This window comes from Fulmarus glacialis, unplaced genomic scaffold (genome assembly GCF_000690835.1).
Source record: "Fulmarus glacialis isolate BGI_N327 unplaced genomic scaffold, ASM69083v1 scaffold21729, whole genome shotgun sequence".
Lineage (NCBI taxonomy): Eukaryota > Metazoa > Chordata > Aves > Procellariiformes > Procellariidae > Fulmarus > Fulmarus glacialis.
Genome location: NW_009235460.1, coordinates 8,674 through 24,039, shown reverse-complemented (window position 1 = coordinate 24,039; position 15,366 = coordinate 8,674). Strand labels below are relative to the sequence as shown.

Sequence of the window (15,366 nt, the reverse complement as noted above, 5' to 3'; positions counted from 1 at the left end):
CAGTCTGACTATCTGTAAGGCCATCCTAATATTTCTATTTGGTAAGCAGATACTCATGCTAATTTAAATCAAGCTGCAGTTACTTCTGTTTTATATTGTTTTTGTAAAATAGCAAGTTCCCATACCGTAAGTTAGCAGTGCCTGTACTGTAAGTTAGCAGATGCTGATTTTTAGACACAAATGGAATTTTGACAGCAGCCTTATCAAAATCTGGTAAATCAGTGAATATGGGTTAGTTCACAGGGAAGGTAGCTTTGAACATTGCCTAGAAAGATCTGCATGTTAGTCTAGTTTTGAGGGCCAGCCAGCATTGTGGCAGTCCATAGTGTGGAATGTCAGTAATCAATCAGTTGTCTGAAATGTTGTCTTTTTGGTTAACTGCTTTAACTTCAGAATACATTTCTATTATTTGTTTTCTCTGTTTAGCTTTTTTCACTGATGGAGATGAAACCTCCTATTTCCCGAGCAAAAATGATTCTCATCACAAAAGCTGCCATTAAAGCTATTAAGGTAAAGTACAATAGAACAAACATGAAACCGTAACAGTAGCAATGTTTCATTATTTTACTTCTAAGAAAACGCATCTCTGGATTTCCCAGTCTGAGCTTCATGGATGCTTTATTCTAGTTGGCATTAAGAATGTTATCTAGAAACAAGTGGGTGGTGAATATCATCTCTTTGTTTTAGACTAGTGGCATAATGCCAACTTGATTTTTTTGAATCATTGTTTTTTAATGCTACACCCACTAGGGTGTTGTGATTTCTATGTAATAAAATTTTGCATGTTGCAGGATGCAACTGCACCTTCGCATATTAAAGCATAGCTGACTTGCTTAGAAAGTAAATCAAGAAAGCACTCACTAATACTCTAGAAGCAGTATGTCTTTTGTGTACACACTGACACGCTTCTGACAGAAAGGATGGCTTGTTTCTGCCTGTTCCCCCCCTGAAATCTTTTTCTCTGTGCTTGATTAACTTAGCTTGATAACATACTTCTTTTTAGAAGGTGACTACAGTATTTTGTAGTCTTCTCTAAATGGTAGTAAGCACAAAGAGTTGAAATACTTCTAAAATTATGCGCCACCGTTGAGTAGATGATAAATTAATTTATGTATTTATTTTCCAGCTCTACAAGCATGTTGTCCAGATTGTAGAGAAGTTTATCAAAAAGGTAAAAAATAAAAAATAATCTACTGTTAAAGATATTGTCTGCATCCGTTACTAGATATTATTAGTAATGCTAATAAATAACCAAAAAGGCTTTTGTTATTCAAGGATTGAGGGAGGAAATTCTGTTTTGTTAGGATTTTATACATTTTGGTATCTCTTTGCCTATATAATAATCTCCTCACTTTAGTTTTCCATAGTACATTAAGATGGAGGGGGGGAAATTGTGAAATCCGTTCCTCCTCTACCCAGCAACTGGGCAGGAAACTGGAGGTGCTGAACTTCAAATTAATTTTCACTGGCTAAGATAATACATGTTTTCGGAAAAATACAGTTTTCATGCTTGCCTAGGCATGTAGAACAACAGGCTAGAATGTAATACTCACTAAACCCAAACTATAATGCTGCCTAAAGTAAGTTCCTCTGAGTGGACAGGAAAATACTCTTTTTTCATTCAAAGTCCTTCAGAGACCTCCAAAGAGAAGTACTTTGCATTAAATTCTGGAGAACAGAGTTGGTGGAAGTAGTTCAGTGCATTGAGTGTGAGATAGCTTGATAGCAGAATTGTGACAGTCTGTGCTGTAACGTAGTAGACCTGTTGTTGCGGTCACTTGTTGTCAAGCTAAAGGTACTTTAAAAGCAGTGATTGAGAAGATAAGGGCTGCTTCAAGCTATCCAGGTATATTTACTCTGACCCAAATGTTAAAGCATGTTTTTCTCCTTTCTTTTCCATTTCTAGAAACAAAAGTAAAGCACTGAGAGAATTCTACATAAAACACGTTAACATTATTTTTTTTCCTGTCCAGGAATACTAAGTATAGATTTCCTGTAGGGATCTAAGGTGAATGTGTGTTACCTTGTTAGTATCACTGCATAATGGAAAATATTTTTATGCTTTCAGTGCAAACCAGAATATAAAGTCCCTGGATTGTACGTTATTGACTCTATTGTTCGTCAGTCTCGTCACCAGTTTGGAACGGACAAAGATGTTTTTGGGCCAAGATTCTCTAAAAATATTACTGCCACATTCCAGTATTTGTATCTCTGTCCATCTGAAGACAAGGTATGACTATAATTTCTCAAGTGTTATTGTGAATTGGTAACAGTGCTACTTCGGTGTCTCTACTTACGTGAAAGCTAGTTTGGTGATTCTCTATTTCCATGGTAGTGAATGTTATTACATGAAATGGTAAAACATGCTGAGAAAGATTACCAAAGGCAATAGTTAAATAAAAGTTCTAGTTAAAATATTTATTTTGCCTAACTTAAATGGTTTTGTTTTGCGTATGCAGACATCTCAGCAGTGTGTGTGATTATGCCAAAACTTCTCTTCTTGAGGCTCCTTCAGGAAACCTTACTATGGAAGGTGGTGCCTCCCACAAAAAAGAAGTGTTATAGGAGAAGCTCTGGTGTTATAGGCAGTGAAGGTTCTGCTCCCAAATACTTTCTAAGAAAATCATCATGTTTATTTCTTCAGTCTTTACAAATCCCATACTTCAGAATTTCATTGCTGCTCTCTTGTAAAGACAGGTTTAACACCTCAGTTTTCTTAGTTTTGCTGTACTTGCTGGTAGAACAGAGGCTCAGAAAGTATCCTGAATTCATGATGGTCCAGGTTGCTACCAACAGAAGATGGCTGTTGTGCCCTCTGTCAGAACAATTTCAAAAGACTCCCAAGATAAGTGTGTTTTAGAAGTCACCAGCTGGTGTCCAGAAAATCACCTACTCGCTCTTTTTCTTAATTGTAGTACTGTAAGAGCAAAATACTCTTTTTCTAACTGACTTTTCCCCCAACTTTCTAATTAAGCTTTTCAAAAGCTTTGATGCTCTGTAGTTTTCTAATACGGAATGTTTAGACCTTTAGGCCTTGAATCTGATATTCTGGAGCTTCTGGGTTAATACCCTGGTGAAATAGAGCAGTCCCCTCTTCTTTCTGTCTTTGTGGTTACCATTTTGTTCATCTAAATGAATTAGACTATCCATCTCCTTTATGGAACTACCTGATATCTCACTGCTAAAATAATTAAGATGCTTTACACTAGGGGAATAATACTATTTATAACATGCTTGCTTTAATGAATTTCCAGTACCTAAACAAAAAAAGTGATCTGCAGATACATACACAACAACTATGGTTGATACCCAGAGAGAATGATACTACCTTTTTTTTTTTTTAACAGCCTTTCTGTAAGATTAATATGTGACTGAAAACAAGAGTATTAAGTTTATTCATTTTTTGGCCTTCATATTATTTTCAAGTCTGCTGGAGAGATAGAATACCCAAAGTCAAAAAATGCTGCTGTTTTGAAGTTAACTGTTTTTCAGACCGAAGTCTTATTTAAAAATAGCCATTTCAGGTTTCTCTCTAATTGATCTTATTGTAGAAAACATTTTGTGAAATTCTTTATAATCGCTTAGCTTATGAAAGTATAGGTGGATTTGCATGGGTGTGTATAACTGAGTCACAGTAAGGCATTTTATTGTTGAAACAAGAAGGAGCAGAATCGATTCATTCTTAGCAGCTACAGTAGAAGTAAAAAATATTTAAAACCTGTATGTGTGGAAGTCAGATGACTAAGTATACAAAAAGGACAGGTATGTCAATATAACATGTATTGTGACTTTTACCTGCTTGCATGTTCCAACTGAAGCAGCACAGCTAGTTAGATATTATTGTTTAATGCTGGGCTAAAGAGGGAAAGACTTCCAGCTTGTTCCTGAAAGCTTCATTGTTCTTAATGTTAAAAAAAGAAATGAGCTTAAAATAACAGTTGACAATCAGAGGTTCTAATTTAATCTTCCTGCAGTGATCAGTTAGAATGTTTTCCACTTGCTTTCCTGATCTTTTGAATAATGATGGAGATGGGTTTTCTGGTGTCAACATAGAAATGGTTGGGTTAGTAGAAAAAAATTCAAGCAAACAATCTTCTATCTAACTTTAAAGCTTTGTTCTAGTGTTTTATGGTCTAATTGCCCCTCTCTTCATTCGGGTTTTCCAGCTCATCTTCATTTTCTCTTTCTTTCTTGCCACACTTGTTGTTTGTTTCACCCCTTTATGACCATCTGTGAAGAACTGGTGGGGCCGATGTGACCTCCTCTATTGTATATCAAACCTGGATTTTCTGACTGGCCAGAACAGTTTTAGAAAAATGGCAGAAGTTGCTTTTTATTAGAGCGGATAGAAAAATAAGTTGGCAGTTTTTATCTTTGCCATGTAAAAGGTCTTGCTGACCTATGTGACAACATAGGAGTTGTTAAAGAGGTATGCCTCATTATGTTAAACTCCTATACTGTCAAACCTTTCGTCTCAACATATGGAAGATAAATTTGGAATTTATGAATTAGGAAAGTTGTATTTAGCATTGATGCTTGCTTTTGTTTCAACAGAGTAAAATAGTCCGTGTCCTGAACCTTTGGCAGAAAAATGGAGTGTTTAAAATTGAAATAATTCAACCTCTTCTGGATATGGCAGCAGGAACTACTGCCACTGCACCAATGACAGAAAATGCTACTAACAATGAAGGTATGAATGACATTATAACTTCTTCTTTTAAAAGAGAGACTGATAATACCTTTTTTGCTTTCACATTAAAGCGCCTACTATTAGTTTCAACAGCAGCATATTAATAAACTCAACTTTGTTGTCACAATTATGTGGAGCAGCTGAACTCATTCTAAATAAATGCTGCTACTGTACTTCAGAAATTATCAGAATGTGAACACTTATTTGGAAAATATCTGAAATTTATATCGTGTATGCACATGTACATACATATGTGCACACTTTACTTACAGATGACTTCAATGTTCCCTCTTAAAAAAAAACTTTAATTTTTTTCTTTCAGTCTGAAATATTTTTCTGTTGTTTCTCAATTTTATAATTCTGATGTCATTTTTTTTTAATGTTAGCATCTGGATAAGTAAAGCGTGATCTTACATGTTAAGAGTTTCATCTTTCTTTGAATCAACTTAGTATCTGAAAGCAACAGCTATCAGTCTCTTTCAATATGCAGCCCCATATTTTAACTGGTGTTTCAAATCCAAATTCTTGAACAGTAAATTTATGCCTGGCAGTAGGCTTTTACACGGGCTACTGGTTGAAAACCACTGACCTAAAGAGTAAAGGAATGACGGCCTGCCCACAGTGTTTTCACTGACCTATTTTACGCCACATAAAAATTTGGTAGTGAGGTTACCGAATTGTGGATGAGAATAGGCATACCACAATTCTCTCTTTCTCTGGAGGGACTTCTTTTTGAGTTTGCACTCTATATTTCAGACTTAGCTTTGGTAACCTCCTTATTTATTGCAGTCATGTATGTTGGAGTAGAACTGGCAAAAAATGTAATGGGGTGAGTGAGGTGTGGTGACAGACAACAAAATAAAGATGCACAATAGCATAAGTGAAATCGCCTCCAGCTGTGTTTAGGAAAGCGTATCCTATTGACATGTTTTATAAACATGGCAGGGCAGGGGAAGGGAAGGGAATGTCTTAGCATCTGAGCTTGGGTGCAGACTGGTGGCTATACAATTTTGTTCTGATATGGCAGGTGAGTGGCACTATTTTTCCATCTTTGTCTCATCACTAGTAGCTGACAGGTTGGGTGCTTTCTGCATAGATTTTCGTGTACAGAATTACTGATTTCAGAGAGATTATTCAGATGCTCAGAGGGGATAATTTGGCCCTGAAATAAATATGCTAATGAATAGTAAATAATATATTAATGCGTTATGTGAAACAGAATCTGTTTAGCCAAAAAAAGAGAGAGAGAGAAATGCAAATTTTTGCCCTTGAGCAGGCAAATATCCTTCTGAATATATACAGGAAATAATTTGGGAGTTAATTTATATTTAAAAACAATCACATATCTTTTTGCAGTATTTTTATGTAGCATCTGACTTCTGGGAAAATATTCAACATGTTTATCTCTGCTTGCTGCATGTCAACACGGCAGTTATTTAAACTGCAAACAGATGAATGGCTTTAAAGAAGTTGGTATTGTGAGGCAAACATACTTGCTTAGTGTCTCAAACTAAAAAATATTTCTATCTGTGGGTTTTTTTTAACTGTCTCTCATACAGTTTTATAGTAGTCCATTAAAATATATTTGCTAAAGAATAGTTACTTGCTCACAGCATGTAGGAATTGATGGTATTACTGCTAATTTAATTTGTACTGGCAAAATGTTTATTAAAAAAAAGCATTGTAATCTAAAGCAAAGAGAATGGGAAAGCTGCATGTGTAAACAAAGCTAATAGCATGTCTTAAAATGTGATCTCAGTTTTAGTAAAGCTCAGTGGAAATGGGAGTCTTTTCCTGGAAGAATTAGTAAAAATTATTTTTATGGTAGGAGGATTTATCTATCAGACGCAGGTTTGGCTTGTGCCTATGCAAAAGTGACATGTGAACAAACCTTATCAAAGAAAAAGTGTTGCTTGAGAAATATTTTTTAAAAACCTTTAATTATTATCAGACATTTCAGCAAAAGTTAAGTTACTGCTAGAAAATAGAAAATATTAAGAGAAACTCAGTTGCTCTTAAAATGAACCATTAGATGATTGATTTGAAATATTCATCCAAAAGAATGAGTCCAGAACTTTGTAACCAGAATTAACATTTTAAGTGTATTGATACGCATTGCTTAACACTGTTTGAGTAATAGTTTTTTCTCCTAACTTTTCTAAAATTGTACAATTATAAACATTGAGTTGTGATCTAAAATACCATGCTGGACTAGCTTTCAGATAGGCCATTTTTCTTTGTTTTCTTTCTTAGTGTATATAATGCACAGGTGTGAACAGTGAATAGAGCAGTTAAAGGCAAAATGAATGGAATATGCAATTGGGGTAGTTTAGATAGAATTTTTGGGGTTAAACAGAGTATTGCAGATAGATACTTGAGGAGGCAGATGTATGCACTGAAGAGTGAGGTGAATGTTTTGGAGTAACATAGCGCTTTCTCAATTCCTGTGAAACCCTCAGGTTCGCCGCCCCCTCCAGCAAAGGTTCCTTCGGAGCCCCCTCAAGTTACTGCTAACTCAGTACCTAGTGTGCCACAGTTGCCCAGTTCTGATGCCTTTGCAGCTGTAGCTCAATTGTTTCAAACAACACAAGGACAACAGGTAAACCTGTTTATATTTGGTTCCCTTCTAATGTCATTTTTTATGTTAAATGAGGGGGAAAAATGATGGAAGTAATATCCTTGATTTGAAGGAAAACAAAAAGTCTCCCTAAGGTCTTCAGCGGAAGACTTGTAAGAGTTAAGGTCAGTATTTGAATGATCTGTGACCCTTCTATTGAGTAATTATGGTATTTGAGGAAAGTTCAATTGTATATTCCTAAATAATTAGTTCTGAATTTATGCAATTACAAAGTTTCGAGAACAGGTGGAATATATAAAACCAAATGTTGAGTTTTATTGTTCGGTCCACTTAAACGTTTGCAATGTTGAAAGGGCTGAATACTGAAATCTTGGGATCTGCTGAATTTTGCCACTGAAATATTTAAAAAGTGACTTGCTGAAAGTTCTCTATAATTCAGTCAGGTGGTTGGTGGTGTTCATCCTGTGCCATAGTCTGATTTGATGTAAAATTTATATCCCACAACTCTTTCAATACTATGTGTTTATATAAAAATATATACTTAATACCATATATGATTTTGTAGCTTCAGCAAATTCTTCAGACTTTTCAACAGCCTCAAAAACCCCAGTCACCGGTCATAGATAACACTGTGATGGCTCAGGTTCAAGCTATTACTGCTCAGTTGAAAACTACAGCAGCACAACCGCCAGAACAAAAAGCTGCTTTCCCACCGCCTGAGCAAAAAACATCATTTGACAAAGTAAGTCTTCATTTGTTCTTTGTGTTTGACTTTCTCAGTTCAGCAGAAGATTGTTTGATGGGTGCCTCAATGTCCTTCATTTGTTAGGAGAAAAATGATGCAAATTTTATTTCTTCTCTTTCCGTTTGGAGGTTGGCTTCCTGTTTTTATAGCCTTTGCATTTTCTGAAGCTGAATAAAACTGGTTTTGGACAGTTTCTGATTCTGTGTTAGAATATAGATTCCACCCCCCCTGGATTCTAACCTTGTCTTTAATTCCAGAGCTGTTAGATCTATAGTAAGACTTTGTTAATAAGGATATTTTGGCTGCCAATTATATAAGATACAGAAAAAATAGTTGGCTCAACATAATTTCTTTCAGAAGCTGCTAGATCGGTTTGACTATGATGATGAACCAGAAGCAGTGGAAGATTCAAAGAAAGAAGATTCAGCTCCTTCTCCTTCAGTTTCTCAGCCAGCTTTGTAAGTTTTGTGTCATAATAAAATTAACAAATCTTTGTTCTGAAAAATCTTTAGTTTAGGAAGCTGATTAAAATTCCAAGTTACTTCAGTGCTTAACTGTTATAGTCCAAAGTTAAAAAGTTGTTAACAATTTCTGGTGGGTTTTTTTTTTTTTGTCTTTTTACTTTGGTGATCCGGTGTAGGTTTGGCATGTGGCATCATTGATTGAGGAATGTGTTCTGTAGAGAAAAGCTCAGTTTTGGTTTCAAGATGAGTTTCATGTTTGTACTGCACAACTGAGCGTGTCAGGGCATTGTTAGTAATCAGCTGGATTGCTTTGCTGGCTGGGGAAAAGATGCTATTCCAAACATTGTGGTAGTTTTAACTATTTAAAAAAAATAAAATTGGCTTTGCAGCTTTACATTCTCAAACATTAAATACCCACGCAAACTAACTCAGACTCCTGTTTCCCTTTTGATATGCATTATGATAAAGTCTTAAATTACATGATCACATACTAGTTTTTTCCACAGGACCTCTCTCTCATTCAGTGCACAGGCTGGATGGTGCTCAATACCTGGGTTAGTCAATATTTCTTTTTTCCCTGCTTCAGTATGTGGCCCCATGTCTTACTTTCTGTATATGCCATCCAAACCCTGCTCTCAAAAACAGAATCACTAACTTTGTCATTAGCTTTCTTACTGTGTTTATCACCTTGAGCACTTCAATGTTCCACAAGTATTAGTTAATTAAAATGCCTTTTAAGTAAATTGGTAGTATTTTCCCTATAATACAGATGGAACTCTGGAGTACATAAAGATGAGGTATGTCAAACATAAGCACTGCTTATGTATGCCCAACTAGAGATCATTGGACTAGGCTTTTCAGCATGTTTATGTTCTGTTTGTAGCACTTCAAAGCCTCTGTCCTTATTACCTTATAGTTGTGTAAGATGCCTCTGAAGATTGGATTCCAGTCGTCTCATTTTGGGCACATAAAATCAGTAATACTCTATATGAAAAACTGATCTGTCCAGAATCAGCTAAGAATTGTATGGCACCTGTGTCTTAAAATACTACAAAGTTTCATTTCACGTCACCATGAAATTCCTTTATCTTCCTGAAGTCCTGTTCAGTTTCTTACACAAACTGCATCCAGTAAACAGGTCCTATTAACTGCACAGACCTCATTAATTCCCTGAGCACTGTCCATTCTGTGTGTTGAATCAGGAAGTGAATGGCATTACTGTAATCCTCGTGTGAGGAGTCACTCTTTCTCCTTTTTTTGTTTTCACTTTTTAGAGAGGAAATGGGATCGTAATAAAGATAATTTTTCTGTCTAAATTTGAAGCAAGAATGTGTAAATGTACATAGAAATATGTAAAATAAAGGCAAAAAATCTGTGTATCTACTGACTTGTCTCACCAAAATATTACTGGTTTTAGTGGATTTCCAGGAGAAGGTATACAACAGCCAGTATTTCCTCAGCTCCCAAATATGGATCCTTTTCAGCAGCGAATGATGGGAATACAACAGGATCCAATGCGTCACCAGGTAACTTCAGGGTTTTCCCTTGTCCCTCTGTTGTGTTATGTTTTCTATCTTTTGTTGTTTTCTTTGGTACAGAAGTAAGGAAGTGGTGTCCTGTTAGTGGAGAGTGAATGTGGCTTAGCCCTCCAACTTTCCCAAGAAACATATTTTTGTTCTAGTCAAGCTTTGAAGAATAAAATTTTTATTTTATACACCTAAACACTTGACCTACTTCATCTTTCTCGGGCTTCTGGTCTTTTATTGTGACTTTGGAGTAGAGATACAATTTTACTGTAGCAAACTGGGAAAGCTAATGTAATTTTTTTTCCTAACTGGAAGTTTTCATGTTTTTTCTTCTCCAAAGGTTCCGCTTCCTCCTAATGGGCAAATGCCAGGTTTTGGTCTCTTGCCTACCCCACAGTTTCCACCCATGGCTCAGCCTGTGATTCCGCCAACAGCACCTGTGCAGCAAACTTTTCAGTCTCCTTTTCCAGTACAGAGTGAATCACACATGCAAAAACCACATCAGCAGGTGAGGACCCCTTGCAGTAAACAAACTTAAATGCTCTAATACATGTCTTTCTCAAATGTGTATAGTTTGTTCAGGAGAGGAAGTTTCTTGACAAGCATGGACAGAGATGGCTGTGAGGGTAGCTCATCTGAGAGAAAGCTGGATAGCTGCAGTGCTACATGACAAGTCTGGTATTTGAGAAGTCTAGCAAAACCAGCATGTGTATGCTTTATGCCTCCTTTTGTGAAAGACTTTGGATTGCATTTTGTTCTTCCACTTCTCTCACTTTCCCTCATCCTCCTTTTCCTGTCCCCATCATGCTTCAGGGATATTTTGTTCCATGGAATTCTAACAATGCATTCTCATTCTGGAGAGAAACTATCTGGAAAAGTTAATTTTTAAGGGCCTGGTAGATCACTTATATAATGGAAATGGACTCATAAGTCTGTAAAAGTTTTTAAAAATCCAAGTGTATGTAAGCACTTCTCTCTTGTTCCTAAGATTTTGGTTGATATTGTTGATTTGGTAACTGGCTGCTATTAAGAAGAAATCAAAGAGCAAGTCTATTTATGAACCTGTATTTAAAAAAAAAAAAAAGAAGTTGAATATATTTGCCTCTTTTGTTCCAAGAAAAGGAAATCCTAAAATGAGAAATAGAGATGGTACCAAGCTGTCTTTATGTGGTGACCTGTGATGTCACAGATTCTAGAAATAAGTTCTTGCTCTCCACTTGGAATAAAGGGACAATTCTCAAGAGTATCTTTGTAAATAGTTTTTTAGTCTCGAATTCTGTTGAATCAGTACATTCTGAGAGATTGCTTGTTTGGATATTCCTTGCCAGGGGCGCATCATGAAGACTATTTAAAGTTTAGGCAGGACACGGTATGTTCCGGAGTGGGAAGTTGTAGAGGATTTGGGGTAGGAAGGAAGAGCTGTGTTGAACTTACTGGTTTTTTTTTTAAGCAGGTGCTTGCATTTTATGAATTTTATTGATGACTTACTGCTTCGTTGTTCAAATTTATTATATTGTAATTTGCTTATATATGGCTTAAAGTAGTTCCCTACAACATCTTGGAGAAAAGTTTTCTAGTAGACCTTACTTTGCCTGTGATTTTGATGACAGAGCAAGATCCACTGACTGACTTTTAAGGAATATAATCATATTCTGTGGAAATATATGCGGAGCGGAAATTGACTAAAATGTGGAAAAACAATAATTTGCAAATTGAAAATGAGAATTTTGTGTAAATTATTTTTATTATGTTTTTGCAGTGGTTGTATTAAGTTCATTTAATACTGGAGTGTCTCCCTGTTAGTGACTACAAAGTAATGGTGAAGCTTCTGAGGAGAGTTGCGTTACATTTTAATTTCACATATGTGAATATTCAGTATAATTTTACGTAATTTGCGTAATTTGGTCTAGGCATAAAATGAAATAAAATGCCTGCGCTGCTCTCCCGTAACACAAGTCAACTTAATATTTTAGGATATGGAAGTGGAACAGCCACCTATTCAAGAGGGAAAACGGCATGTTTCTGACAACAGAAAGTCAAGATCTAGGTCTGCATCAAGGTAAATTAGTGAAAGCTCTTTTAGTGACTTTGGATTTTAACATAAGGAACATAAGTGTGTCATGTCCAAAGACTTGAAAATGCTTTATTAATTCTGTACAAGTACTGAGGAGGATTATGCTGATTATCTGGAGAATCTGGTGCGGTGCTGCCAAATCTACTGTGGGGGTGGTAACTACTAACTGAGATGACAGCAGATAGCTGAGAGCTGAGCTAACTCCTTGAACTATTGGTGGAGCTCATTTTAAATGCCTTAGGACATAGTCCTGTTACCTGTATTTCGAGTTGGCTGCTTGGGTGCCCCGCTCAGCATACTTCCTTTGAGGTCGTTTCTTCTAAGTGCCTAGTTGTGCTGTACAAGTTGGATTCTATGACTAAATGCTAAAAGACATATTTAGCAAAAGAGTCCATTTCAATTTAATCTAAGGATTAATTACAGGAAATTACTGTCTGTGTATTGTTCTCTGTATGGACAACACTAGTGAAATTTCTTGTCAAAACTGTCAAGGGCTTTATTTGGATTCCCCTTCTGGAAGAGAGAAAAAAAGAGACCATTTCAGTCTCTTACCTCTGAGGGGAGTTGTGTATAAATACAGCTAAATGTTGTATGTACTTCAACATTACCACTTCAGTGGTAATGAGAAACAGATTAGTGATTCTTAAGACTTGTGAACCTCTGAAAGTCATCTAACTTCTAAGGAAAATTGGGTATCTATACAGTTCTGTTTTATTGGTAGAGAGGAACTTCCATGCCTGTCAATACTGAGTAAATTTTAGGGAAGCAGAATACGATAGTTTAGTTTTGTCTGTACTGCAAAGGCACTTTTCTTATGAAGAAATCTGATCCAGTGTACTATGGGACTTTGCCTGTCACAGAGGCAGTATTTCACATGTCTCAGCTGACCTAACAAATCTGGCTCCGGTATTAAAGCAAAGCTATCTACTTAGTTACGAGTCTTCTCCTTTGCCAAGTTTCATATGACTTCTTTGAAGGTTTACTGTGTCTTCCTTGAGTGACCTTGAGTGGTTTAGAACTTCAACATGATGTAAAATACAATTTCACTGGCAGAATTTATTTTTAATCTCTTTTTTAGCCATTATTTTGTAAAAGCAATAAACATTTTTCCTCATTTAAGCAGACGTAGTTTTTTTCTTTGTTAATGTGGACATAGTTTTGATAGTCAACTTCAATACAAAATTAATAGAAGATAAGAAATTGAAAAATAATTAACTGTTCAGCTGGAGTGCATTAATAAGCTACTGTAATAATTTATTCTAGTTCTAAATGCATGGGAATGAATTTGGATGTTTTTTTTTTTGTTGTTGACTGAACTCTTAACTGATTATTTATCTGAAATAGTTATCTATCTGTCAATGTCTGGGTCAGAAAGATTGAACATAAATGGTTGTTGGTTTAAACTAGGTCACCTAAAAGGAGACGTTCAAGATCTGGCTCCCGATCTCGAAGGTCACGTCATCGTCGATCTCGATCTCGGTCCAGGGATAGACGCCGACACTCTCCTAAGTCTCGGTCACAAGAAAGACGTGAACGTGAGAGGGAGAGAGAACGCAGGTCAAAAGGCCTTCCTCAGATCAAGTCAGAAACTGTTAGTGGTAAGTTTATTCTTTCTCTTTATTGTTGATGTAACTCTGCAAATTCTTTTCATACCATTTTTCAGATGCTCAACATCTTCCTTGTTCATATATGGAATTTGTTTGTCTATGCCCAGTATTTTCTTTAATGAATTTTAGAGTTCTGTGAAGTTGAAGATTTTACAGTAGATACTATGCCTATGTAAAATGGAATACTAAGAAGACAAACAGGTATTTCAGAAAAACAGTTAAGTGTTGAAGAAATACACTTCTTGTATCTATTAGACTTTTTTTTTTAAATTTAATGTTGACAAGTCCACTTACCTTCAGTATATGATATCTGCTCAGAATATCCCAGAAGACAACTCTTAATCTGATGTGTGTTATTTTTAAAATTTTTTTGTTCCTTTTTCTTGGGTTTAACGCTATTTGATGCGGGTTCCAAGACTCGTCCAAACAGAATGAAAGTAAACTGTAGTGTGATTAATTTTCTGAACTGTTATAAAGCTGGTAAAAATTAAATTCACCACACATCCCTGTACTTTCTTTACTCATGGTAGATAATTTGGCATTTTTGGAATATCTCCAAGTCAGAAATATTTGGGCTGTAAAATGAGGAAAGAAAAAGCTGAAACATCATGTTTTTCTTTTCCTTCCTTTGAGACATATAAGGTGAAGCAGATTGAGCAGCAAGAAGTTGAGCACATTATTACGATTTTTCTAATGATTCAGTGTTGTGGGTCTCTCAAACCTGGAGGGGAGCTTTGACCTGGAAAACACACAGGTTAATGTTCGGATTTCTGAAATAATCCTGGCTTTGCCTGTGTTTATAGACAAAATGTAGTAGTTGTCATCAAGTAAAATGAGAACATTGTTTTTTATGTAAGAGGGACAAAAACTAAAGAGTGTTAACTAACCAAAACCTTGTGAATGACAATACCATTAGTTTAAAAGGACTGCAAAGACTTAGTCGCTGTTCTTTAAAAGCTTACTGGCAGTGGTGTAAGATATGCTTTTGCCAACATCTCTCCCAGATTCTGTCACATAGGGCTTTTTACATTTGCAGTTTTATATCTCTTAGTGGGGAAAACATAGATTAGTATTAAATGTTGCTATAGTAGTCTTCAGCAAATGTGATACTTTGAGTTCATCTGCTGTTTTACTACCTTGAAGCATGAAGTGAGATAAGTATGTTGCTTACTCTTTCCTGAAAGAAGCAGCTTGTGTCACTGATTTTTCACTTAACCGTAGAAAGAAATGGCATTGAGTAGGTCACTAAAGAGGTTAAAAGTTTGGTTGCTCATTGCAGTTGAATTGTCACCGCATTCTGGAGGAAAAATCTTGCCAGTATTGACTGTATCACCATAAATAATCTAATTATCATCTTGCCAGTAAGTACCATCCATAACTTTCGATGGTGGCCCGTAGCTTGGATTTCATACTACGCGGAGTGAGTTACCTTGTTGTGAAATATCCACTGTATGTGTTGGGATATTTCATGGAGCATTGTTAGCAGCACGGCATATTTTTCCTTTTTATGATGATTTGCAGAGCTCACGGTCATCAGAACTTGTAGGTCACTTCAATATTAGTTAACTAGAGAGCTTCTTAGTGAGTGCATTCTAACAGTGATTCTGGTGTAGTTGCTGTGGTTAACTGTTAACGCAGCTCTAGGCAGGCAAGAAAAAGAGGTTTCTGTCAAACACTCCTAA

General features: G+C 36.0%; 1 protein-coding gene across 1 annotated transcript in view; it reads left to right on the top strand.

Annotated features, from left to right (window-relative positions):
- Positions 1-430: 430 nt before the first annotated feature.
- Positions 431-15,366, top strand: part of LOC104082796 (splicing factor, arginine/serine-rich 15-like) — a gene marked incomplete at its 3' end in the record, with an annotated part of 18,976 nt that continues 4,040 nt past the window's right edge. The window contains exons 1-12 of the mRNA XM_009586041.1: positions 431-510; positions 1,127-1,171; positions 2,069-2,230; positions 4,555-4,690; positions 7,150-7,289; positions 7,834-8,010; positions 8,371-8,471; positions 8,984-9,031; positions 9,895-10,003; positions 10,344-10,511; positions 11,977-12,062; positions 13,485-13,675. Of these exons, the coding sequence (XP_009584336.1) occupies positions 439-510; positions 1,127-1,171; positions 2,069-2,230; positions 4,555-4,690; positions 7,150-7,289; positions 7,834-8,010; positions 8,371-8,471; positions 8,984-9,031; positions 9,895-10,003; positions 10,344-10,511; positions 11,977-12,062; positions 13,485-13,675 (1,435 nt within the window). The remainder of the gene's footprint in view (positions 511-1,126; positions 1,172-2,068; positions 2,231-4,554; positions 4,691-7,149; positions 7,290-7,833; positions 8,011-8,370; positions 8,472-8,983; positions 9,032-9,894; positions 10,004-10,343; positions 10,512-11,976; positions 12,063-13,484; positions 13,676-15,366) is intronic.